The following is a 24,509-nucleotide window of genomic DNA, read 5'->3' as shown; positions in this document are numbered from 1 at the left end:
GTCCTTTCTCCTAACCCGCATACTTCCTATCTTCTCCAACTCTCTCAATTGATACCCTTGTTCCTCCTCACCTTCTTCGATCGCGTCCCTCTTTTTCCAACCCTCAATATGGCGGCCGAGCCGATCTCCAATGGCGTCGCCAACCCCAAGAAGGTTGCCTATTTCTACGACTCTGATGTGGGCAATTACGCCTATGTCTCGGGTCATCCTATGAAGCCCCATCGCATTCGTATGACCCACAGCCTGGTCATGAACTACGGTCTGTACAAGAAAATGGAAATCTACGTGAGTCCGCTCTAGATTCCCCTTATTTCAATATACGTGGAATTCAAAGCTCATCAGTATGTTTAGCGCGCGAAACCGGCCTCGAAATATGAAATGACCCAGTTCCACACCGACGAATACATCGACTTCCTTTCAAAAGTTACCCCAGACAACATGGATAGCTTTGGCAAGGAACAGAGTCGATACAACGTTGGTGACGATTGCCCAGTCTTTGACGGTCTTTTCGAATTCTGCGGTATCAGTGCCGGTGGCAGTATGGAAGGTGCAGCGCGGTTGAACCGCAACAAGTGCGATGTGGCTGTCAATTGGGCTGGTGGTCTCCACCACGCGAAGAAAAGCGAAGCCAGTGGTTTCTGCTACGTCAATGGTAAGCGCGATCTTTACTGCTGCTAGACTCGAGTGAGTCGTTTCTAATGCTTTGGACAGATATCGTGCTCGGTATTCTTGAGCTACTCCGATTCAAGCAACGTGTGCTTTATGTCGACATTGATGTTCATCACGGTGATGGTGTGGAAGAAGCTTTCTATACCACTGATCGTGTGATGACCGTGTCTTTCCACAAGTATGGCGAATACTTCCCTGGTACGGGCGAGCTTCGCGATATTGGTGTCGGCTCAGGAAAATACTACGCGGTTAACTTCCCTCTCCGTGATGGTATCAACGATGAGTCTTACCAGAGCATTTTCGAACCTGTCATCAAGAGTGTGATGGAATGGTACCGCCCGGAAGCCGTGGTCCTGCAATGTGGCGGTGACAGTTTGTCTGGTGATCGTCTTGGCTGCTTCAATCTCAGCATGCGCGGACATGCGAACTGCGTTAACTTTATCAAGAGCTTTGACCTCCCCACCCTGATCCTGGGTGGTGGTGGTTACACCATGCGCAATGTCGCACGTACCTGGGCCTATGAAACCGGTATCCTTGTTGGCAATACCCTGGAATCCGAGCTGCCATACAATGACTACTACGAGGTAAGTCTGACTTGAATAAGTTGATACGGATGATTCATACTAATAACTTTTGTTAGTACTTTGCTCCTGACTACGAACTTGATGTTCGTCCCTCCAACATGGACAACGCCAACACCAAGGACTACTTGGACAAGATTCGCAGCCAGGTCATTGAGAATCTGAAGCGAACGGCCTTTGCGCCATCCGTTCAAATGACAGATGTCCCGCGCAACCCAATGGTGGACGGGATGGACGATGAGGCTGATGACGTGATGGATGATTTGGATGAAGACGAGAACAAGGATAAGCGATTCACTCAACGTCGTTTCGATCAGTACGTGGAGAAGTCTGGCGAGCTGAGCGACAGTGAAGACGAAGAAGAAAACGCCGCCAATGGTGTACGCCGTCAACCAGGTGTTTCTCGCCGTCGCAACCAAGCCAATTACCGCAACCTGGATGATTCTGGTCTCGATAGTGGCAACGCCACACCTCAGGCAGCATCTTCCATTGGCGATGGAGAACTCGATGCTACTTTGGACACAAAGATGATTGATATCCCACGCACTGAGCCTGAGGCTCCAACCACCGCTGCGCCCTCGAATGATCACGATACTCCCACTGATGCCGACCAAATGATGATTGAAGATGAGGAGAAGGGACTCTCTACATCTGCTTCTCATCATCTTTTTCCTCCTCCCCACGATGAAGATACAACAATGGAAGACGCCGGCGCTCCCGCCCCCGAGGCAGAGCTGCCTGGATCTACTACAGTCGCAGGAGAAACGAAGCCTGAGACATCTCCGGCAGCGGAAGACGCCCCTCAATCAGCTGGGTCTCCTGCTCAAGCTGGTTCTCCGCCAAAGGGATCCTCTACACCTGCCCCCGAGCAAGGCGCCGAGGCGTCAACGGAAGAACCTACTTCTACCGGTGATGCGGCACCTCAGGCAGCGGCCACAGAGTCCACTGACCAACCGACTAAGCAAGAGGAATAGGCAGCAGTGACAATACAATCAATATCGGGTCAGGCGCAACGGACTTTGGGCAGAATGGTGTTATCGGTTTGACAGCGAACTCATCGGATTCCAAGACAGGGGGCTTCGTGTCTCTCTTTTGTGATGAATGCGTGAGATGATTTTTTTTTGAAAGTCGAGAGAATACCTCACGTTCTCGACTTGACTATCCCCAACGGCATGATTTATGCGTACACACCTCTTCAACTTTTCTCGGGATGAATACTTGTCTTGAGACTGGAATAGGAGGTCAGGACGCCGGGGGGTGTCTTTTTGGTTCTTTATTTTTCATCTTCGTTCATCCTTATTATGATCTCCCGGCGGATGTGTATCAGCGTTTGAAATGGAGACGAAAAAAATTATTATTCTTATGTCTTTACATTCAAATCAAGAAATTCAAAAATATGGTCCAGTTCTAGTACATACCTAGTGAACCTCGAGTAATAACGAACCTAGTAGGTGGTGTTTTACTATGCTAGCACTAGAAACGTCGAACTATGCCCGGGAAATGAAAGAGCTTTGGAGCAAAGGTTCATTAAACCATAAACATCGGAATGAATTAAAGGCGACTATTTGAAAGCAGTGATGGAAACGTTCAAGATGCTATCCCCCACACTGAGGTGTATTGATATCACGTGACATGATGCCGTTGATGCCCCAGGCCACAATTTAATTTGCACTAGCCTAAAATAGGACTAGTGCTAGGGCAACCCGTTCCACCAATGGGCCCGCGCCAAGATTTTCCACATTCGACGCACAAGCGAGAAACCACTGTGGACGATTCCTTGACTCTCGACCTGACCTTCTGTCGCCAACCCTTTTCGCCTATCCGACAACCCCCCGTGATACTCAGCCATCATGTCTAAGAGAGGGTGAGTTTAGCCTCCCTCCTTCCGGAAAACACTCCCAAATTACAACGGACCACCATTTTGCGGGATATCTCGACAATCGATCATGCACCTTGAAGATTCAACCATGTCGAGCTAGAGAGATGGAACCGAATGGGGAACACGACAGATGGGAGCTATAAAGGCAGAATGGAAATGCTAACTTTGAAATTACAGTCGTGGCGGTGCCGCCGGCAACAAGCTGAAGATGACCCTCGGTCTGCCTGTGTATGTTTAAAGATCCCCGAATTTTCCAGAATTTTCATTCCATCCGTGCATCCCGCCAAAGAACTTCGACGATATACAATGCCAATTCGCCCACGGTCGACACACCACTTCGCTCAACACTACCGGATTATCGACCACCACGCAATTGAGAAATTCGAAACGACCACGAACAGGCATGACGACACGAAGGAATTCAACAGGCGGGGTGTGCACGACTTGGGAAATGAAATTTCGAATACAGATTCCAGCAGAGGAATGTATAGCTAACGTTCACCTCGTCGAACAGTGGCGCCGTGATGAACTGCTGTGACAACTCCGGTGCTCGCAACCTGTACATCATTGCCGTCGCCGGTACCGGTGCCCGTCTGAACCGTCTCCCGGCTGCCGGTGTCGGTGACATGGTCATGGCCACCGTCAAGAAGGGAAAGCCTGAGCTCCGTAAGAAGGTTATGCCCGCCGTTGTCGTCCGCCAGAGCAAGCCCTGGCGCCGGGCTGACGGTATCTACCTTTACTTCGAGGACAACGCTGGTGTTGTAAGTGGACGATCCATTATGTTTCTGGGAGAATTATGTGGGAGAGTGATGGAATGTTGTGAAGTTTGGGCTCTATACACCAGAACCCTTGTTTTACTGCAGATCGTTTTCCCCGCACATATTCCACCATTGCTGGTTGGTTACAGTTTACTAATCTATTCCGTCTTAACAGATCGTCAACAACAAGGGTGAGATGAAGGGTTCCGCCATCACTGGACCCGTTGGTAAGGAGGCTGCTGAGCTCTGGCCCCGTATTGCCTCCAACGCCGGTGTTGTCATGTAAAGAGATTGAACCGAATAAAACAACCAAAAATGAACGATACCATCCAAACCTGACCTCTTTGGGACCTGGGAAACGGAGTGCATACGAGGCATATTGTGGAGAATTAAGGAAGGGTGGAGGTCCATTTGACGAATCCACCTATGTTATTTCGAGCCGGCTTTCCTTCCCAATTCGTGTCTTTTCTCTTTAACACTGGCGACTCTCGGAAGTATTCTTGAAAAAATTTCAACTTTTCATGACCCTTTCATTTTCGTGTATACCGCACATGCGGGGATTCTGCACTTGTACAACACGAGTTCTTGCCCTCGGCTTCGATGCCTTTGGTCTCTCATGAGGACATCAGGCAGATTCATGCAATCTGACGACTATGGCTTGGAGTCTCGTCCTAGTAGTTGTGTAAACTATTCTTTCTCGTAGATGTAGTCAGCCTTCCAACTTGGAAGCTACACAGCACACACATAGATGCATGTGAGCTCTGTGGCAGACCAGACCTACATTTGACATCTGGATATACGGTATTACGCACATGTACTTCCAAGGTTCCTTTGAAGGATGCATTTAGGCTGTCCAGATGTTATGATCAGGCTGCTCAATCTACTACATAATTTCCAATGTTCAAATATTATGTTGCAATTGATCCTTACGGACGATTGACTACCTAGTACTAATCTCCATCTGCATGTTGCACATGTGTACATCAATGATATCAATCCATTATCATAAGCACATCAAGTTCTGAGTTTCAACTCTATGGTTTGGAGTTTTCTAACATTCAAATGTTGAATGTCCATAAGCTCTCATTCCAAGGTTAGTCACGGTGCTATCAATGACTCCGAGTCCGAAGCAATATGATTGATACTAGATGGATCAAAACTCTAGAATGCATAAGGTTCTCTCAACAAATATTGACAACACCACTAATAAAACACAACCTCATCCTTAGCAGCACCTTGCTCTATCCAAGTATTCAACAACTTGCTAGCAACCATTGCCACAATCTGGGGATAGTTCGGAGGCGGCTGCGCACCAGGCGGCGGCTTCTTACTAGGATCGCCCACAACCCAGACCACAGGTTCGGGAGAAATACCAGAAGCCTTTTGACGAATTTCTTCAACATCCGTGAGATCAAATCCGCGACCAAAGATGACTGATCGTACTGGTCGGTAATTGGGAGAGCCGACATTGTTGACATGTGGAGAGTGGGGATCATTGCCGGCAAGTAGATGAGGAATCTCTTGTTGGGCAGCTTCGAGGCTCTGAATGAAGTGGAGTACTGGGATTCATTTGTCAGTCTTTTCTCTTTCCAAGTAGTAGCGATCTTCAAGCTCCATCATAGCAGTAGTGTGCTGTATTTGGTCAGGTGGATATATCATATACATACCTTCAATATCGGGAAGTAATAGTTCAGAAGCAGGCTTGCCGATATACTCGTCAAGAGCACAGAGCACAATGGGGAGAGGGTTCAACGACGACATATTAACTTGAGATTGTAGATCTGATTTGAAGGTGAAAACTTGAAATATGATGGACGCCCCTTCCCAGGAAATCAATGCCTTTTTAAGTTGAAAATGCTGTAGATATCAAGTTGTATTGTCTCTATTTGGAAATAGTATCGGACTCCGACATCTGGAGCCGTTGCGGCTCGTTGGTTGACACTAACCGCATTGAGCAATACCAGGGTCCGAAGTATGGATCTTCAATTATCAAGTTGGTCTGCAATTTTTGTAGCCAGATGTTCAAGCCCTCAAGTGCTGGAAGTCGCCATCCACTATTTCAGGCAGTTGAATGACTCAGAATAATTAATGTATGCCTAATATTAGCTCAAGGTTATAAGTACTCGATAATGAGCTACATATGTTCAAGTTGTTTGAAAAAAGAAAAAAATTGTTAGCGCTGAGCTGATGGAAATAATCACCAACGTTGCTCCGAGAATTTGAATTATTTTTAGTACTGGGTTGATAGGTAGCAATAATCACCCACGTCGTCCCCTAAGTTTGAAAAATTTCTACCCCGTCATGGCAATAACCACCTACGTCGCTTAGAAAATATCTTCGAAAAAAAAAAAAACCTCGGTCCTAGATTCATCAAAATAATTGTTTAGGTTGATTTACAAAAAATTTTAACACTTGAACTAAGAATAAATCTCGAGTCAAAGAATAATTTCCAACCTAGTATGAGCAAGAGTCTTTTTTTTTTCAGGCGACGTTGGTGATTATTGCTGCCAGGCCAGTGCTAAGAATTGTTCAACTTGGAAGCAACGTTGGTGATTATTTCCATCAGCCCAACGCTAACATTATTTTTTTTTTCAAACAACCTCGGACCATCGGTGATTATTGCCACCATGATGGGCCTGAGGCTGTTATTAAGATAGTCCTCAGCTTATAGAAACCCATCACTGCTTAGAATTTATGAAATTTGAAATATCGACTTGCTCCGATTTTATAAACTGGGCAGATTCGGGATTAGAGGACATGTGAGAGAAGCAATGAAGCTCTTAGCCCTGGAGGGATACATCCATGACTTTAACCATCTTATGCTCGATTCAAATTTCCAGTTACCTCGTTTAAGTTTATCTGGCCAAGTTCATTAAGTTTGTATACAGATATTGTTGCTGATAGTTGGTCAACCTTTCATTTTTCAAAATGGAATGCTTACCAGACAAGTGCTTTCAAGGTTGTGGCTCTGACTCGGAGTGACAAAGCTTCCAAGGGTTGTGAGAGTTTTTTTTTTTCAACTTCCAGGTGCCTACTCTACACTTTGATGAGGGACCCTCACTTCGGCTTTCCCTCCCGTGGGCTATTATGACAGCTCTTCAATTCTAGGCCGCCTTAAGGGAGATACCAGGCAACCCATAATCCACTCCAGACCCTGGCAGAACAATGCACCAAAGTCTGAACAGAGATCCTATCCAAAGAGCAAGGGCCCAACTTTACTTAGGCCTCCCAGAAAGGAAATCCGACAGATCATCATGTCAGACATTCATACGCAATCTCCTCAGTTGGACACCAATGAGGCTTTTTCTTCCAGGTCTGCATTCTTGTTCGATTCATTTCAAAATGACTTCGCACATATGGGTTACTACCTCGTTCTAATAACTATGAATTGTCCCGAGAAAGTGCTACACAGATCTAGGTATTTAATGACACGGCCCCTCCCCAGAATTTGATAATCTCTATTCACTTTCATTGCCCTGCATCCAATTTAGCTCATTTGCTTCGACATCTTTCATTCTTAATTATAATAATGACTGAAGTCAATCCGATCGTGATGAGTGACACCAAGGACGCCACAGCTGATACCCGTCGTCTCATTCTGATCAGTGTCCCACGCACTGCCTCCAACCTTCTCTTGAAAATCCTGATCATCTCCAAGCAACCCAACCTGCTTTCCAGTCCAAAAGAGGGCTATTTCTTCTACTCAGCTTTCCTCGAAAGCACAGTCGCTAGTGGTGATGCCACCAGATCAGCAGACCAATGGACCGAGGAACAAAAGCACCACATCCGGAACTCTTACCAGAAATGTATCGAGTCATTAGAAGAGTACTCCTCACGAGCAATTGAGAATAACAAGAGAATGTTCACAAAGGAGCATTCGTCATGGCTGTTCAGTCCTGCAACCATTCAGAAACGAGTAACTGGCATCCATAACGACGAATTCTTCAAAGCATTTCGTGTGGACACACCGGAAAAGTATGGTCCGACAAAGACATACTCTCCTTCCAACGAGACGATCTTTTCAGACGAGTATCTCCGCTCATGGCAAATGGCCTTCATTATCCGTCACCCGGCTCTAGCTTGGCCATCTGTTTACCGTTCCTTGATGAAGATGTCTGAGTTTGGAATTATGGCTCAGGATAGTGTCATAGGTACATCGTTTACGCATATGGATATGCGATGGACACGCCTTCTTTACGACTGGTGTTTAGAGCAGCCTGATACACCTGCACCACCACTTCTTGACGCGCATGACCTGATTCACAACCCAGAAATTGTGCTCGAGTTCTGTGAGAGGACTGGACTGGATAAGAATGCTCTGCAGTTTGAGTGGCCAGACAAGAATGAGGCCAAGAAGTCTCTCATCTGGGCTTGTCACAACCCCGAGGCTGGTGATGTAAAGGTGAAAATGCACCAGAATGCTGCTGGTGTGTTGCTTGTGACTCTTGAGGCTTCAACTGGTATTGTCAATAGTAAGACACCCGAAACTATTGATGTTGCTGCAGAGCTAGAGAGTTGGAGGGAGGAATTGGGTGTTGAGGTTGCCACGCTCATTGAAAATGCGGTTCGAAAGTCCATGCCTGATTATGAGTACTTGATGACTCGACGCTTGATGGTAAAATTAGTGTAACCACAAGGAGTATTTCGAATAGATCGTATTATGTCGTCGTATTTCCCACAGCAGGAAAATAAAACGATGGAAGCTGTAATTGCCCCTCACTTTCCTTCAGCGCGTTTACGCGACTACCCCAACCTGTTACACTACACAAGCCTGGCTCTATGAACATGTCCAATTCCCGCATTCAAACCCGTTTGAAATGAATGTGGCTTAGATACCTGGGTAACAGAAGGCTTACATACTATCCCGTCAATGATTTTAGGTACGTCCAGGTGTCGGGGTTAGACCTCCAGATGTCGCGTACGGGTGGAACGATGACTCTTTGATATTGCAGGAGAACGATTGGTCTTGACTTCTATTAAAATAGAAAACTGGATAAAATTTTGAGTTTAAAAACCTGTACATACACATGCTCGCAAGATGCAATAGGCATAATTCAAGTTTGCCAAATTTCATGCGTGCTCCAAGGGTTTTTCTATGTATAATGCCAATACTAGTACCGCTCATCTCATCCATCTAATTTCCTTCAATTCACATGGAAGATTCTGGGACCTGATTCAAAGCTAAAATCAAATCTTCCCTGGCTGTTTGAACCTCCTTCAATAAGTGTATCACTAATCGATCATGCGCAATTCCCGGTAGGCCTGCAGACGGACTATCGCCATCCACAGCTAAGCCAGATGAATGCAATGTTTCAGTTTGTCGAATGCGAACTGAAAGAGTATTGACCAAGCGCTGTAAATGATTCAGCTCTCCCAGTATTATCATGGCCTCAATATTTGATCCCAGAGCCAAGTTATCAACTGTATGATCACCAATGGTTACAGCCTGATGGGAAACTTTCTCTGGTATCGGTTTGGTATTATCAATCTCATTGCTCCCTTGGCGAAGGAAACATGTTCGAATCATCGTTTGGTACCAGACTACGAGCCTGGAGCAGATTGTTGCTAATAAAAGCTGGTTTTGTGGACGAAGAACACAGGCACATTGTAGCATTCGACAAACAGACATCCCGACTTCCTTGTTATCTTTTAGAACCGAGCCAGACATTCGCGGTGGCTCGGTATTGTTGCCACCGTGCTTGTTTCGAGATAGGCATTTTGTTTGGCGAGTGTGGAGTAAACGAAGTGACTTGGTTGCTGTGAGGATACATGAAGGGAGATTTTGAGTTAAGCAAGACGGGGTTGTGCTTTCAAGTGGTGGGTTCAGAGTGGGTATGGGTGAGTTTTCGGAGTAGAGGGGTGAAGCAGAAAGAGACTGATAAGCCATATTTTTGGGTAAAAGAGAGCTTGAAGGACTGGAAAAATTGTATATTGGCTCATTGGAATTTTCAGATCCGAGTGGGTAGTCCAGACATGAATGCGAGGTGGTGCTGATTGCAGATTCCGTACTGGATTGGAATGGTGGACTTGGGATGAATGACTGCATAGGTAGATTGGCATCGAAACCAGCATTCATGTTCATATCGGAGTTAAAGGACTCCATTGTGGTGTCTAAATAGAGACCCTCATTTGAAATACCAGGCTCTGCTATTGAATTGAAGGGACTGGCTTGGGCAGAAGGTGACATAAAGTGGGGTGAAGCTGCCTGCCACGTATCGTTGCTTTCGGGAAAGGAACTCAAGAGAGCTTGATCCTTGCTAAATCCCATATCAAAGGAGTTTAAATTTCCCATGATTGAGCTGCTTTCGAGTTGTGGATCATAATTTGTCTGTTGGCTGACCTGGCTGTTCTGCCAATAGTGGTCATAGAGTTGGTTCTCAATTATCGGCTGTCCAGTAGTCTGTGAATGATACTCATGACGAGGACATGGACATCCAGAATGATATAGGCATTCATCCTGACTGATAGGAATGCTCATTGTTGAGACTAATCCAGTAGATATCTCTCACAATGCTGATAGAGCCGAGCAACGGAGGTTAATGGTCAATGCGATGTGCGTTACAGGTTTAATGAAGAGTAGAGACAAAATTATGTCGATTCAAAAACAATGATCGTCCGTCTTAAGTCATGATCTTCCGTGGCTCATTCATAGGTATCTGACAAGTGATGCACACATAACCGACTGATCGTACAGTGATTTTGTGTCAGGATCGTGAAATTTCCCAGGGGCTAAGCATGGCTCGGACGAATTCCACTCATTCTACTGGTGTCATTCTTTTGCATCAAGCCCCACCATCATCCACCAATCCCCATAGTGAAACATCCGAGTCTCGGCCTGGTCAGCCTTAAGGCTGTCGTTTCTAAGCTGTCTAGTGCTATATTGGCTTCCAACATGCAGCCCAGGGAGGGCTTAACCCTATGGGCGGTTGTCTTGTTCTAACATTAGATGTTTTTTAATAGACCGGTGATTACTTCCAAGGTTCGAACTCGTCACATCATCTCGTTTATCCAGTTATTGCCTTGAAGTATCATAGTACACATTATCGTGACTCAGTACGGAGTATACTTTGAGATTCTATCTCGGGTAAATCCACCATAGAACTTTGGAAGACGTCCGAGGTCGCTTACCTTATCCCAATCTGAGATTAGCGTAGGCTTCAGGCCATAAGGAATGCACGTTGTGATTCATGAGAATTCTATGGCCCCCAAACTTTCATCCCCGATCCGCCCTTATCTTATCCCGATTCCCTTGGCCCCCACTGGAGATTCTAAAGATTCTAAACCATTGAAGTGGAACATCCAGACCTCAAGCTCAGACTTTGACACTGTGTTGCCATTTCGGTTCTGCCGAGAGAAGAGTGGACGTTACTCTACGATTGAAACTGATTTGAGTGCCTCAAGTCTTACAAGAGATCATTGATCCCGACAACTTGAAACAATATGGAGATACCAGGAACATCATCCCCAAGTCTCCGACTAAAGGACTCTTGTGATAGATGCGCATCCTCGAAAGTACGTTGTTCCAAAGATAAGCCATCTTGTGCGCGATGTGCAAAAATGGGCTTCACTTGCTTATACAGCCCTGCACGACGGGTTGGACGACCATTTCGGCCCAACGAGTCGTCAGAAGCAAACACTGTTCAAGATACGGAACCCCCTACAAAAGCATTGAAAGAAACCCGATTCATAGACGAGGGAAACAAGCTGTTGTCTAGATTCAGCACGACATCTGCACCCGTCAATATTACCGATTACATGCATGGACCTGATGCTATCAGGCAAAATCCTCATCAAATAGTCTTCGAAACTCAACAAGCACAGCAAACTATAAGTGCTCAACAAACTCACACTGATTCAGACTGTGTACTTGATATTATGGATTTGCTCGCAGAGATAGATGTTTCGGCAGAGCAGATCAGACGCATCCATTCAGTAGATCCCGTTCTACTTGACTTAGCATCACAAACTATAGCCAACGCCCTTCTCCGACTTTCGAGCATCCTAATATGCCCTTGTTCTGACCGCGCTGAAACTGGAATGTTGATATCTGCTCTATGCATATCCATCATTGATGTGCATTCTATGACAATCAATAAATTCAAGTGCTCTCCGAATCACAGTCCGCGGACAAGACAAGACATGCCAGTGGCCATGCGGGCATGGAATAATCTTGGAGTTTCCTATGATGCAATAGGAGAGACGGCAGCTATGCAAATAATCAGAGAGCTTTCCAAGGTGGCAAACTTGGTCTTACAATTCACTGAACGGTATAGAGCAATTCAAGTTGCGAGTGAGAATCAAGTCTCGGAACAAAGCTGTAACAGCATTCCGTTGGACTTTTTACCGGCTCTAGGCAATTTTATGGGCGAGAGACTTCAGCAAATAACAAATAATGCAACACATGGGCTAGTGTAACTCCAGCATGATGATATCTTATATGAAGATCTTACCCGTGGAAAATTATGATAAACTCTATAGTTGCCAGTAGCCACTGGCATCCAGATGTCTGTTTCTGGCAGTGATCTACTGGGTAAAGACTGCTGCTAGCACTTGAGTCGCACACTGGAAACTTCGGGATTCCAAATAGCTTCATATATACTAGATATCTAAGACCCCATATATCCATCTAGTCGTAGATCTCATATCTTCCGATGCTCAACTCGCCTCTTTCCTGCCGCAGCCTCGTCTTCGCGCTGACTCTTGCTAGGTTTCTCCCCAGTACCATTCAATCTTATAGGTACAGTGTCCTCCTTTACAGACTGCTTAGCTCCAATAAAACCAGCAAGGAACCAAAGCAATCCAACAATAAAAGTCACCAATATAGTGACATGCACCGCCCACCAAATATGCTGCACACCAGCAGGACACAAGGTAATCTCATAATCCCATTCTCCCATATCCGTATCAAACCAGACGGAAAGGAGTCCGGCATTTCCACCAAACTCACCCATCATCGAACGTAGGGTAACCTCACGAATTGATGGAGTTTCCGACGCTGATTCTGTCTCATACTGCTTCTGGTACCGTCTCGCAACCCATTTCCAGTTCTGAGCAGGTTCCACAGCTTCGTCTTCGCTTTCATTCTCGGTATTGGCAATCACTCTCTCAACATAATGCACAGTATCACAACCTGTATGGTCATGTCCCGTGAGGATCAATCCCTTTCGCCCATGCCCACCAACAGGCGCGTTCTCCTGTCCACTCATACCGAAAATCCCGGACAAAATCCCTGTATCACTAACGTAATCACTGAGATGATTCTGTTCCCGTAATCCACCATTTAGGAAACGCGGAACCCCATCTAGACCCTCTTCATCATCCTCTTCATGGAACGTAAAGTAAGGTCCATCGGTACAAATTCCGGCCTCTTTATGAAGAGGCAAATGTGTAAGTAGTAATGTGAACGTCGATTTATCCTCAACGGGATACGATCGCTCGCTAATCAGATCATTGAGGTATGTATAACTTTGCGACTGAACCTCCGATGAAAGGGCCGGCGTATCGAAAACAAGAGTATTGAGATTGATAACATGTAATGTGGGCGTTATCACAGACTCGGACGAAAAGTTCACATCCTCCACATCATTCTCCCCACGTGGAATAGGCGGGTGTTGGAACCGAATATCCCAGTTCGCACGTCCGAATTCCTGCTCAAAACGCGCCGTTCGCGCCTCGCTCACGTCTCCAGCGTACCCGATATCGTGGTTCCCAGCTACATTGATGATTCGTCGTGCCCATTCAGGATTAGATCCCGGGCCCAGAGGCTCTAGATGTGAATCTGACTTGACTTGATCGGCTGTGTGGTTGGCGATTGCACCTGTCCAGGTAATGTTATCGTCGATGCGAAGTCCACCGCGGAATACACGCTCCCAGTAGCGATGACTTCGATCGGTGAATTCATCGTCTGGGATCCATTGGCTTCCTAGGAGGTCACCGAGCACGGTTGTATGGGTGGGACGAGTCCACCAGAAAAGTGTCCGGTAGATATGCGCGAGATAGTAGTCGTTTCCGAGGAGGTCTACCCGCTTTTGAGTTGCGCGAAGAGAGCGAGGGATATCTTCTGTTGCGAGGCACCAGAGACCGGCTCCGATGCTTGAGAGGGTGTTCGAGTTTAGGAGGGAGAGAGGTCCCGGTGTTGACGAGGCATTGAGTGATTCCTGGACAGTGGCCCAGTGCGCGCGTATGCGTGGAATAAGTTCATATTCTGGGAATGGGAGGGAGGTATCGCCTTCTAACTGGGGGTCTGCGAGGACGAGGAGTCTGAAGATGGCGGGTTGAGTGTTTGCGGGATCCGAAGTACGGAGGTGTTGGAGGAATGTATTGGCCAGAGGGCTCTGCTCGAGTTTCTCTAGAGTTGTCGTAGCTTCTGCTCCCGATTGGGAGGAAGGCAGAGGGAATGCACAGCCATTGAAGACTGGGTATAGATATAGGTAAATGGTGGCTGCGGCGCTGAGGGGGAGAAGGAGCGCAAAGAGGCGGCCGAGCAATGAGCGGAGGGACATGGAGGGTGACGATCGAGATTATTAGATAAGATATTCAAAAAATAATAATATACATCATAGTGAATGTAAATAAAGGAGTGTGGGTCCAGTTGTAGTCCTGGGCGTTGTCGAGGCACGAAGGAGCACTTGGTAAACAGCAAACCTGAACCTCCGTAGGCCGCGCCAGCTTGCGGAGCGGAGCTAGACTCGTCTACTAATAGTGAGGTATCATGCAACCTGATACCCCTGGCATGAACTAATTTTTGCATAACTTGAAGATTGAAATTTATTTAATCGGAAAAGAACAAATTGAATCATTTAGAAGGTAATTAGATTAGGATTATGGTGAGTCTTCTCTCATTATTCTCAGACAGCTAAATATACTAGGACGAAAGGTGTACTACTAGTAGTAGTTCAAATCCTACTAGATACGACCTACTAGTACCGATGATAGCCTACTTCCTACCTATGACGCATTGAGAATTAATATATAAGCGATTAAATTACTAAATAATGGTGTGACAATCCATAAGTTTAAAATTCTGTAGAAGAAATCGGGATTCAGCCACTACTTCCATATCGTCCTCTCATAAGCCAGGTCATCATACACTCCTGCAAAGAAAACAAACCCTTCGTATCCAAATAATTGAGATAGAATTTGGTAGTAACCAAGAATGAAGGGGACAGAAAGTTGGAGCGAGGGGTATATCACATCAAACGCCAAAAGGTTGAAGAAGAGAGGCGGGAAGGACAAGGGGGGTTGGTGAAATGGCCAAAGAAAAAGCTGATTGATCAGGAATAAAAGAAAAGAAAAGAACAGTAACGGGGGGAATAGATCATGAATGGCACGATGTGGAACAAAGTTCGATGGTGAAAGGTCAGATGTGTAGATCTCAACAGGTATTATATGGCTAACAAGATTCTGCAAAAGATTTGACAGTAAATTTGCCGAAGATTTGTCGAATCAATTAAGCATTCTTAGCCAGAGGACTAGGAAGAAGAGAAGTCGGGCCCATGTTAATTTCTCCAAGAGGATTGGGATTGGATTCATCAGGAGTAATAGGAGAAGCGTGAGAGGCTCCGTCCACTTCGCCCTTGACGTCAACAAAAGAGTTGCCCTCTGAAGATCCAGATTTGGTCAAATTGAGTCCTTCAATTCGAAGACCTTCATCTTCCTCGTCCTCTTCAACCAGTTTCTCGGATTCGAGATGACGCGGGTTGCCCATGAGAGCTGGCGGCCGTTGTTGCATGAGCTGGGCTTGCTTGAGACTGATAGTCTTCTGTTTATTGGTCGTGACGGCAATCTGATCTAGATCGCGCTCGATAGTTGCCTTCATGAGGGCTGCCATCCAAAGACGACCCTCCTTGACATTATCGACTTGGAAGTAATGGGTAGTAGGCTTGGTGAATTGAACGGTGCGTGAATTTCCAGACTTTGGAGGCACCAGCTTGAAAAAGAAAGGTCCACTTGGCTCTTTGAGCTTTGTCGATTCGGAGCCAGAGGGACTGCTGGCGCCCTTCGCTCCTTGCTCTGTGCTGCCGGCATTGGCAGGTTGAGCTGTGGATCCGGTGACCGTTGCATGCAATGCGACGATGGGGTCATTATCTGCTCGAAGCACGCGGTGGGCGGTGATGTCGATTAAGCCTCGTTCTTCCAGATCATCTTCGGTGTAATAATAAGAAAGACGTCGACCACGTAAAACAAACAACCGAGGCTTCCATGTAGTCATCAGGTTGGAGGACCTCTTCTTCATCCAACCATGGTAGTCGCATCCACCCATCTGCTCCAGTGGGCTCTTCTTCTCCAGACCTTGGGTATAGGCGCTGGTATCCTTCTTGGATTTCACAGTTCGAGGACGGACAACGAATCCAGGAGCCTCGCCGGCTTTACCGGAACCGTCAGTGCTGTGTCGTTCTGAGCTCTTCGAAGTTCCAGACGGCGTGGTAGAGCCGGTACGAGCGACATTACCCTCGGATTCTCGGGGAGAGGCAGGGGCAGAACTATCCTTGGTGGCGGCATCTGAGATTGCGCGCATTCCTACGGCTCGTCGCATCTTTGGACCAACATTCCTTAGAGGTTGAAAGTGCGATGCACGAGCAGAGCTGTCGGCATCACCACCTTTCTTCTTAGGCGCGAGACTAGCGAAAAATCCAGATTTTGTATCGGTGTTGGACGACGTAGAAGTGCGGCCAACCGGACCCGAGCTTCGCTGGCTCAGACTGCGCAGACGAGATTTTGTGGCGGGAGAGTCGTTATAAATCTTAGATGCAGTCGAGACATGTTTCCCATCGTCGCGCAGAGAGTCGACGCTACCAATCCTGGATTGGCGTTTGGGAAGTTGAGGCAATGGCGGCTCCTCATGGTGGCTTGACTTCCGAGAATGATGACCAATGCTACCACTGTTCGACGCATTTCGTTTCTGTAGACGCCGAGTTCGACGCGTATCCACTTCTGTGCCCGAGAAATATCCCCGATCCAAGTCATCGAATCCCTCCGGAGTGTTGGGTTCTGATTCAGTGGTCCCACGGAAAGTCCGGTATCCTTCTGATGGAGTGCCTACCGAGGTTCCGGGACGATATGGCAGTCCACTGGTGCCACCGTTGAGAGTCCAACTTCGATCAAACGATGGCTTCTTCTGGTGGCCATAGAATTCGGGAACGCCGCGCTGAGTCGTATCGATAGATGAGTGTCGGCGACTGTGATTGAGTTCGCGAATCGAAGCAGCGGATAACCTCCTGGAGTCTGGTGCAGGATAGCGAGGAGGAGTCATGGGTGTGATAGGTGAGCTTCCATTGCTGGCCAGTCTTGGATGTTGCCCAGGTCCCATAGATGCAGCTCGCGAATAGCCTGCGCCAGTCTTCTCAGAGACGGTTGGGATACGAGGAAGGAAGGGCCCTGGGTGAGCTTGACTGGCGCGGGACATTGATCGTTCATCGTGAGGGCTGGGGTAGCCGACGATGGTGCCTCGGTTGTGCTGCGATGGCTGCCGTTGAGGTTGTCTGCCGCCGCCTACTCCTACTTCTTCCTGGAATGCTTTGATTTTGTGCCAGGTCTTGAGTCGCTTGCCCATAACGCCAAAATCAAACTCTTTCATGAAAAGGAAGTCCTGGTTCATCTCAAGCAGCACCTCACCCGTAATCTCCTCAATTTCGAAGATATCGCAATGTTTGTGATCCACGCCGAGGCTTCGCAAGTGATTGGCAGTCTCTATTTGATTCCATCGTCTGACGTCCTCCTCGGTCAAAGCTTCACCTTCTTCCTCATCCGTCTCATGTCCATTGATGTAGGACAATCTATGGCTGATGTGGCTACTGTATTCGCTGCCAGAGTCGTTGATTGTCTTTGCATCCTGCGTGGAAAGGCTGTGACGAGGGGTGTTCATATCGGTGATGTGTTCATCGATCACGCTCAGTGTTTCATTCATCACCGGGCTCTCCTCTCCATTTACATGATGACTTCCGGACGGACGTAATGCGTTTTGAATATCGGCAGCCAAGGTAGACTGTGGCAACGGAGATGAGGCTGATCGATGTTGCGCAGGGGAATCCATGACTCGGGACACTTCCGGAATACTGTTTTGTCGCGATGCCTGAGGAGTAGTCTGTTGACTCTCCCCAACACCAAAGCCTCTGTCTTTCGGGGTAGTTGGTTCGATCTGGGCCGGCGACTCGGTCTTTTCTAAAGAGTACATCCCCTGACCAGAATCAATGCGAAGCGCATTGACATATTGCTGGTATTCGTGTCTTTTAGCTTTCCTGGTGAAACCTAGTGGGGTAAATTAGCTCGGCTCAATGCCATCTATTTTTCGGTTCCATGTGCGTACCTGCGGGGAAGAGTCCTCTCTGGTTTGTATCTGCATGTTCACCAAGCCACCACCCATCTCCGAATTCGTCGTCGAGCTCTACCAACCTGATCAGTTGATTGCATCGCATCTGCAATTCATCTTCTCCCCCCACGTGGCCATCTGTCTCGAAGTTAGGCGCATTCATGATGAAGAGTCAAGGTAACGCAATGAGGATTTTCGCTTCCTACAGATCGCGCGCAGAGATTCACTTACGAACAACAACGAGATAATCCCCTGGCTGAACATTCTGCGGTGGTGGGGGCGGCGCCAGGTGCGCGTCGGCCATGGTGTAATCGGACTTGGGGGCGCAAGGTCCAGATCGCGCGGGACAGGTCAAAAAAATAGGAACGGGTTGTTCGGAGAAAGACTAGATCAGTCGCAGGGACATAGAGACCCTCAAGCCCTTTTTGAGGGGAAGTGAACAAGGCGGCTTCAACCTCGCCAGGCTCGGAATCCTTGCGAGAGTAATGTGAAATCGTAGAGCAGGGGAGAGAATGTAAAAGGGCCGGAATCTAGTGCGCCCGTCTGGGCTTAGAGTGGACTTGTTAGGTTCATTAGGTCATAAGCCCGAGGGGTCCATGACAGTACGTACCTCGGGGCGAGCGCAGTTCCAGTTTCGGTGCAAAACCACCAGAATCGAATCCCCCGATGCGATCAACTCAAGAGCAATGTGGCGTGTGCGGGCGGACGCGGATCAGATCTATCATGCCAAGTTGAACATAGATTTTAGGAATCTGATGTGGAATGGGGCCGTCAAAAGCTTCCAAACAACAACCGAGACACGACCCACCTGGTAGATGACAGCGGGCAAAAAGATAGAATAAGGAAAAATCGCGAATTAGGATAAAAAAAAAATAGGGAAAAGTGAGCTGAAGAAGAATCGAAAAATTATGGGTCAAGGGGATACGAGTGACGTGGTATGGCCGTCAAGGAAGAAGTTGGGAAAGTCCCACGGTAGATGAAATTAGAAAGTCGAGTAGGACAAAATCGAATTCAAATGTAAGAAGAGAAGTACATTAATCAAATAGTTATAATTGCAATAATTAGGAAGATTTACATAGAATATACTAATAGTAGAATAATCCAAATGAAATCAGACAAATTGGTCAATAATAAACGATGAATTCGTCTGATGAATGCGGCCGAGATCTCGGTGTCTATGTAAGTAGAAGATACTTTTATCTAAATATATTGTGTCATATAGAATGATGTACCTGGTACTTCATACTAATTACTATAAGATACCCGACCATATCTATCATATTTATACCTATTCCTCTCGTACTAGTACTACTAGTGCAGCCTGAAAATTGATTATTATTTATTTCTAATTAATTCCATGTTATATAATAGGATAAATACAGAGAATATTGTACATTCTGATTATCCCATAATCTACTTCCCTACTCTGTACTCTATAGACAAAATAAAAAGTACCTGCATCAACAACGTTAACTACATAATGCACCTTCTACGCGCGCGCCACTAAAAGTTGTGATGGGCGCAGTCACCCCTCTTTGTTGGTTCATTGACTTCTTTTTATTCGTTAATAACAAAACATAAAGAATCTCTGGATTATGAAGATTTAGTTTTAAAGAGCCCTTAGAGATCATATAAGAATATGTGCATATTTCTATGAATTTTCTCCTCTTTTCTCCCCTATGTAAATGATCAGTCTAATTGATTTAACCCCAAACGGAAACCGGAGAACTAAGTACTAAGTACTGAATGAACCAGGGTTCTCGTTCTTAAAAAAAAGCAACAAAGAAAGACAAACAAACACTCCTTTATCTCTCCCAAGTTCATTCCTTCTAGAACCTTCACCTTTGGGACTCTTCTCATATGAAACCTCCCAACTTCTCGAGGCTCTGAGGATTTACATCTCATACCGGAGTACAGAGATCGATCCGCTTGGGGGAACTAATCCCATCATGGGGTCTCCCGCAACTCAAAGATCGCGTCCAAGCGCCGATCACCTCCAACAGTCCAATTCTACTGCCAGTTATTTCTTGGGAAGTTCGCGGAAGGACTGGATGCAAGGCTCTAGGACCACGGTGATACCATCTCCTCAGCGCAATGGCATGAACCCTCCCAATCCCAATCCCAATCCAAATCCAAGGTCAAAGTCAAGTTCAAGTTCAGATCGAAATCCTTCAAATCCTCCGAATCCCTCTATCTCCAAAAGTTCCGACCGCCCGGAAGCTTCACTCATTTCTCCCGTCACACCAGAAGAGAGTCAACAATACTCGGACCTTCCTCCCGGGGACTCCATGACTCTCTCTACCCACTCACTTCCTAAGAAACCGGACCCACCTAAAAACACAAGCACGAGCACTCACCCCAGACCTACCCCGGGTCTGCCCCGGAAACCTCAGAAACCCCCAACACCGATCCCACAAACAGCCGCGCTTCCTTCACCAGTTCCAAGTACAGATTCACATCCAAGCCCTGTGATCAGTCATCTACAAACAGCCGGGTCTCCAGCCACTGCTCCACCCGCTACTCCACTCGCTGAAAACCTCTCAGGTCCATCTGAGACCACAGCTACCACATCCAACGTAGGCAATGGGACATCTGGGACCAATGAAACTGTTTCTGGACCGAACCAACCTGACACAAGTCAGCTCCGGGCACCACCAGTGACAACGATTGCAGACCCAACCCCTGAGTGGAGGATAGACACACTCCCACACCCCGTACAACCTCTTAATGGAACTTCGTTGCCAGTCACTGACAGTGCCCCCATGGTTCAACTAAACCCTCAATCGATTCCAACTCAGATCACATGGGACCTATGGCGGAAGCAATGTGGCGCTCTGAGAGAATGTCCCTCAGCGCACAAGACTCCGATTGCAGAGCCGAGAATCTGTTTGCTGGAAGATGCCTGCAATCACCAAGATCTTTTGTATCTGGTTCTGCACCAGCTGTACTGCAGACATTCTCTGGGCTTCAACATCCTCACCGAGATTCCTGAACTCAATACACCTGACTGCGTCAAAGGACTTAATACAGTGGAATCATTGCTAGAAAACAACAAATTCCTTCACAGGGAAATGCTGCTCCGATTTGCCCGTACCCCGCTCAATGCAACTGAGATGAAATCATGTCTATGGTATAAATCTATGATTGATGAGCTGGTGAAGTGTCTTCCACTACTTGGGAACCGCTTTCTGGACGTAAACACCCCCATTTATCAGAAGGTTTCCAACCGTGGGTTTCCTCCACTCGTGCAGGAGATAAGACAGGAATTTCAAATACAATCGCCAGTGTTCATGACTGTGATCTTTGCCTCTATGTGTCGCAATCTATACGGTTCTTGCAACAATGCCAGCGAAATTCAAGTGAAGCTCAATCATCTGTTTAAAAGAGATCTGGACCTAGATCAGCGAGGCATGCCCAAAGAATCTCTTTATCAGTTGATTGATGAGTATCGGAAAATTCCTATGCAGGGTGGACCAGGCCAAATACCATTGCCCAGCACCTTGACTGTGCCCTCACAAATCCCTCAGTCTCCCCAACTCAGACAGCTAACGCATGCTATGTCAAATTCTCTTCTCAATCAAGCCTCGGCCCCACGGTCAAATATCAGGAGACATCCCAGTCTCCCATCGAATCTCGTGACCACGAATGGGGCGCGCAGACCTTCTAATCCACCAACCCCCCAGTCTGCCACGGTGCCATCTCCTCAGTCAGCTCAAATGTCTCGCGCTGTCCCGGCTCTTCAAACTGCCCCTACTCAGCGTCACATGCAGTTACAACCCCATTTTGTGCCGGTGCCATATGGTCCTATCCCATACCAGTTTCCTTCTCAGCAGGTACAACAAATACAGGAGAGTCAACAGGAAGCTCAGGCAAGAGCTACAAACTTGGTAGAGGCGCAAAGGTCTCAAACTCAGGCCTGGCTAATGAATGCCAACGGTCAGTTGTCGCCGACATCCGGACATAGTCAACTGCAAGCCATCCCTCCTCGACAACCTGTTCAACCAGTTTACGCGGCTTGGCAGCAGGCAAATCGTCAATACGCACCTCAGCACGTTACCTATGTTCCATCTCCAACAGGACCGGTGCCGATTTATCACCCACAGACAAACGTCCAACAGAACCCTCAAAATCCTTCGCGGCCTAATCTGTTTGCTACTGCTACCAGTTTTCACCCCACTTTGTCTGCTTCTGCTAGTAGTTTTCACCCACAGAGCCAGGTAGCGTTGCAGAATTCCCAAGCACACATGATGACTCGACCGGCGGGTTCACCTCGTCAGCTTCCCTCGCCACAGACTCCTCAGACCCAGCTTGCCCGCCCTCTTCCTTCCCAGCCGCACCTTCCTCCTTCGCAACCACTCCTTCCTCCTTCCGGCTATCAGATCCCCCAAACCGTTGCACCAAATCCCATGTTCTTTGGACTTCATCAAGTCAATCTTCGTGATCCAATGAAGAAGTGCGTCAAGGTCGATCCTGCCGGTCAGTCGGTTGAAACCGAGCTGTACCATTACCTGAACGAGTTCGCCATGGAGCCCACTATTGTGGAACAAGGGGAATACAACTATTCTTGGGATTTTTTTGTCTCTCTCGAAGACATGAAGAGGCGGTCTCGCCCAACCAACTCAACAGGGAAGGGAGGAACCCTCAACACGGTTAATTACCAGTCGGGTTGTCGAACGTACCGTCTGCGGTGTATCGAGGTTCCAGTTTCCGAGGTGGCAAAAGCGATAGACCGATGGTCGACATCATCGACCAAATGGCCCAGTGTCTTTTACATCCATGTCAACAACGGGGAGCTGACACCGCGTCGAAAAGCTCACAATGGAAAAGATTTGCCTGTTGATATCACTTCATGCCTAAAGGCAGGTGAAAACAAGCTGAAAATTGACCTTCTTCTGGGACCGGAGGAATGTGACAAGATTCGCTACTTCTTCGCAGTAGAAGTCATGACGACATCCGGATTCCAGCTGGTGCGCAGCCTTGTGAAAGCTGTTCCAGCAGAGGTTGGGCGTCAAGGTCTTCAGCAGCGTCTCAATGAAGGCACCGGCGATGATGAATTGGCTGTTGTGACCGACAGTCTTACCATCAGCCTGGTGGATCCATTCACTGCCCGAATCTTCCGGACTCCAGCCCGCTCCATCTTCTGCAGTCATCCCGAATGTTTTGATTTGGAAACCTTCATCAAAACCCAGAAGTCCGTGTCGGGCCCAGGTCCGATGAACGATAAATGGCGATGTCCCATCTGCAAAATGGATGCTCGACCACAGCTCCTGGTATTGGATCGGTTTTTCGAAGAGATTCGTGCGGAGCTCGTTCGAACCGGCCAGGTCAATGCTGCCGATGCCATCGATATCTTCCGGGATGGATCATGGAAGTTGAGAGGCGTATCGAATCATTCTCCGAAATTAACGAGTCGTTCAACTCTTCCATTGAAGCGCAAGGCTCCACCGAGTCAAAATTCTGCTGAGTCGCCAACCTCACGGCCAAAAATTGAACCCTCTGCCACCCCTACTGCCGCACCACAGCAGGAGCGGATCGTCATTGAAATAGACTAAATGATACTCTCCCATCTACTTCATGACATCCTTTACCATCTATGGATGTTTCTCCAATCTTCGTCATGAAGGGTCTCCATTGTTCCCCATCGCCACTCCCTTTCTTCACTTTTATTATCCCCCTTTATCATGTTTTAATTTTCCTTGCATTTCGAGAAAAAGATACCCCGCTTCTTTATGGTTAGAAGCAGTCCCTTATGGTCACAAAGGCCTATTTTACCCGGCGTTTATTTTGTCTTGCATTTTTTTTCTTTGCATTGCTCTGCCCTGGAGTGTGTGTCTCAAATCCGAATGGCTCTTCTATTGGTTCCTCTCTTTAGATCAGCTTTTTGCTTGTTTGCGCTCCATGGAAGAGAATGCGTATTCAAAGAGCATTAAAGGTGCTGGTTGATTCTGAGGAGTTGAGCTTTGCTTGAGTGCTATGTTAAAGTAGAAGTTCAATGTTGATACTACTACTGCATTTTTTTTGCTGGAGTTAGTTAGGAGAATCAAGATATTCAAAAAAATATTCATAGATCGAATCAACCAAAAAATCACAAATTAGGAGATAGTAATACTATGCAAGTGTTAGTGGTGCCCATATCGGTCTTAGATGCGATGCTCGCACTTGAGTCGTAGTTTAATTCTGCCACTTCTCTTACTGACATCCGAGTCAATCTGGAGAACCCTAAATTCAAGTTAAGAGAACAGAAAGATGAAAATAGATAAAGAGATAAACAACAGTCATGCTCATTCAGCGGATATTTTCCACCTCGACATTAA

At 47.1% G+C, this 24,509-nt stretch overlaps 8 protein-coding genes across 8 annotated transcripts; 4 read left to right on the top strand and 4 right to left on the bottom strand.

Annotated features, from left to right (window-relative positions):
- Positions 1-108: 108 nt before the first annotated feature.
- Positions 109-2,224, top strand: rpdA (histone deacetylase RPD3; the record flags this gene model as incomplete). Its single annotated transcript, XM_057084045.1, has 4 exons — positions 109-285; positions 352-652; positions 712-1,253; positions 1,310-2,224. 4 exons carry the CDS (start codon positions 109-111, stop codon positions 2,222-2,224), a joined length of 1,935 nt encoding a protein of 644 aa, XP_056950194.1.
- An 876-nt stretch (positions 2,225-3,100) lies between these two features.
- On the top strand, positions 3,101-4,173 carry N7483_000606 (60S ribosomal protein uL14; the record flags this gene model as incomplete). The annotated part of the gene is made up of 4 exons (XM_057084044.1): positions 3,101-3,114; positions 3,307-3,357; positions 3,644-3,890; positions 4,063-4,173. 4 exons carry the CDS (start codon positions 3,101-3,103, stop codon positions 4,171-4,173), a joined length of 423 nt encoding a protein of 140 aa, XP_056950193.1.
- A 917-nt stretch (positions 4,174-5,090) lies between these two features.
- N7483_000605 (uncharacterized protein) lies at positions 5,091-5,648 on the bottom strand (the record flags this gene model as incomplete). The annotated part of the gene is made up of 2 exons (XM_057084043.1): positions 5,091-5,446; positions 5,555-5,648. The coding sequence occupies 2 exons, from the start codon at positions 5,646-5,648 to the stop codon at positions 5,091-5,093; spliced, it is 450 nt and encodes a 149-aa protein (XP_056950192.1).
- Positions 5,649-7,440: 1,792 nt separating this feature from the next.
- N7483_000604 (uncharacterized protein) lies at positions 7,441-8,517 on the top strand (the record flags this gene model as incomplete). Its single annotated transcript, XM_057084042.1, has 1 exon — positions 7,441-8,517. The coding sequence occupies one exon, from the start codon at positions 7,441-7,443 to the stop codon at positions 8,515-8,517; it is 1,077 nt and encodes a 358-aa protein (XP_056950191.1).
- Positions 8,518-9,036: 519 nt separating this feature from the next.
- On the bottom strand, positions 9,037-10,365 carry N7483_000603 (uncharacterized protein; the record flags this gene model as incomplete). Its single annotated transcript, XM_057084041.1, has 1 exon — positions 9,037-10,365. The coding sequence occupies one exon, from the start codon at positions 10,363-10,365 to the stop codon at positions 9,037-9,039; it is 1,329 nt and encodes a 442-aa protein (XP_056950190.1).
- Positions 10,366-12,526: 2,161 nt separating this feature from the next.
- On the bottom strand, positions 12,527-14,389 carry N7483_000602 (uncharacterized protein; the record flags this gene model as incomplete). The annotated part of the gene is made up of 1 exon (XM_057084040.1): positions 12,527-14,389. One exon carries the CDS (start codon positions 14,387-14,389, stop codon positions 12,527-12,529), a length of 1,863 nt encoding a protein of 620 aa, XP_056950189.1.
- Positions 14,390-15,336: 947 nt separating this feature from the next.
- On the bottom strand, positions 15,337-18,499 carry N7483_000601 (putative polarized growth protein (Boi2); the record flags this gene model as incomplete). The annotated part of the gene is made up of 3 exons (XM_057084039.1): positions 15,337-18,134; positions 18,193-18,333; positions 18,427-18,499. 3 exons carry the CDS (start codon positions 18,497-18,499, stop codon positions 15,337-15,339), a joined length of 3,012 nt encoding a protein of 1,003 aa, XP_056950188.1.
- A 1,984-nt stretch (positions 18,500-20,483) lies between these two features.
- Positions 20,484-23,747, top strand: N7483_000600 (MIZ zinc finger domain protein; the record flags this gene model as incomplete). The annotated part of the gene is made up of 1 exon (XM_057084038.1): positions 20,484-23,747. One exon carries the CDS (start codon positions 20,484-20,486, stop codon positions 23,745-23,747), a length of 3,264 nt encoding a protein of 1,087 aa, XP_056950187.1.
- Positions 23,748-24,509: the final 762 nt, after the last annotated feature.

Source organism: Penicillium malachiteum (assembly GCF_028827825.1).
Source record: "Penicillium malachiteum strain IBT 17515 chromosome Unknown utg000001l:1.0-8184562.0:1.0-8186909.0, whole genome shotgun sequence".
Lineage (NCBI taxonomy): Eukaryota > Fungi > Ascomycota > Eurotiomycetes > Eurotiales > Aspergillaceae > Penicillium > Penicillium malachiteum.
This window is presented reverse-complemented; position numbering and strand designations above follow the sequence as displayed.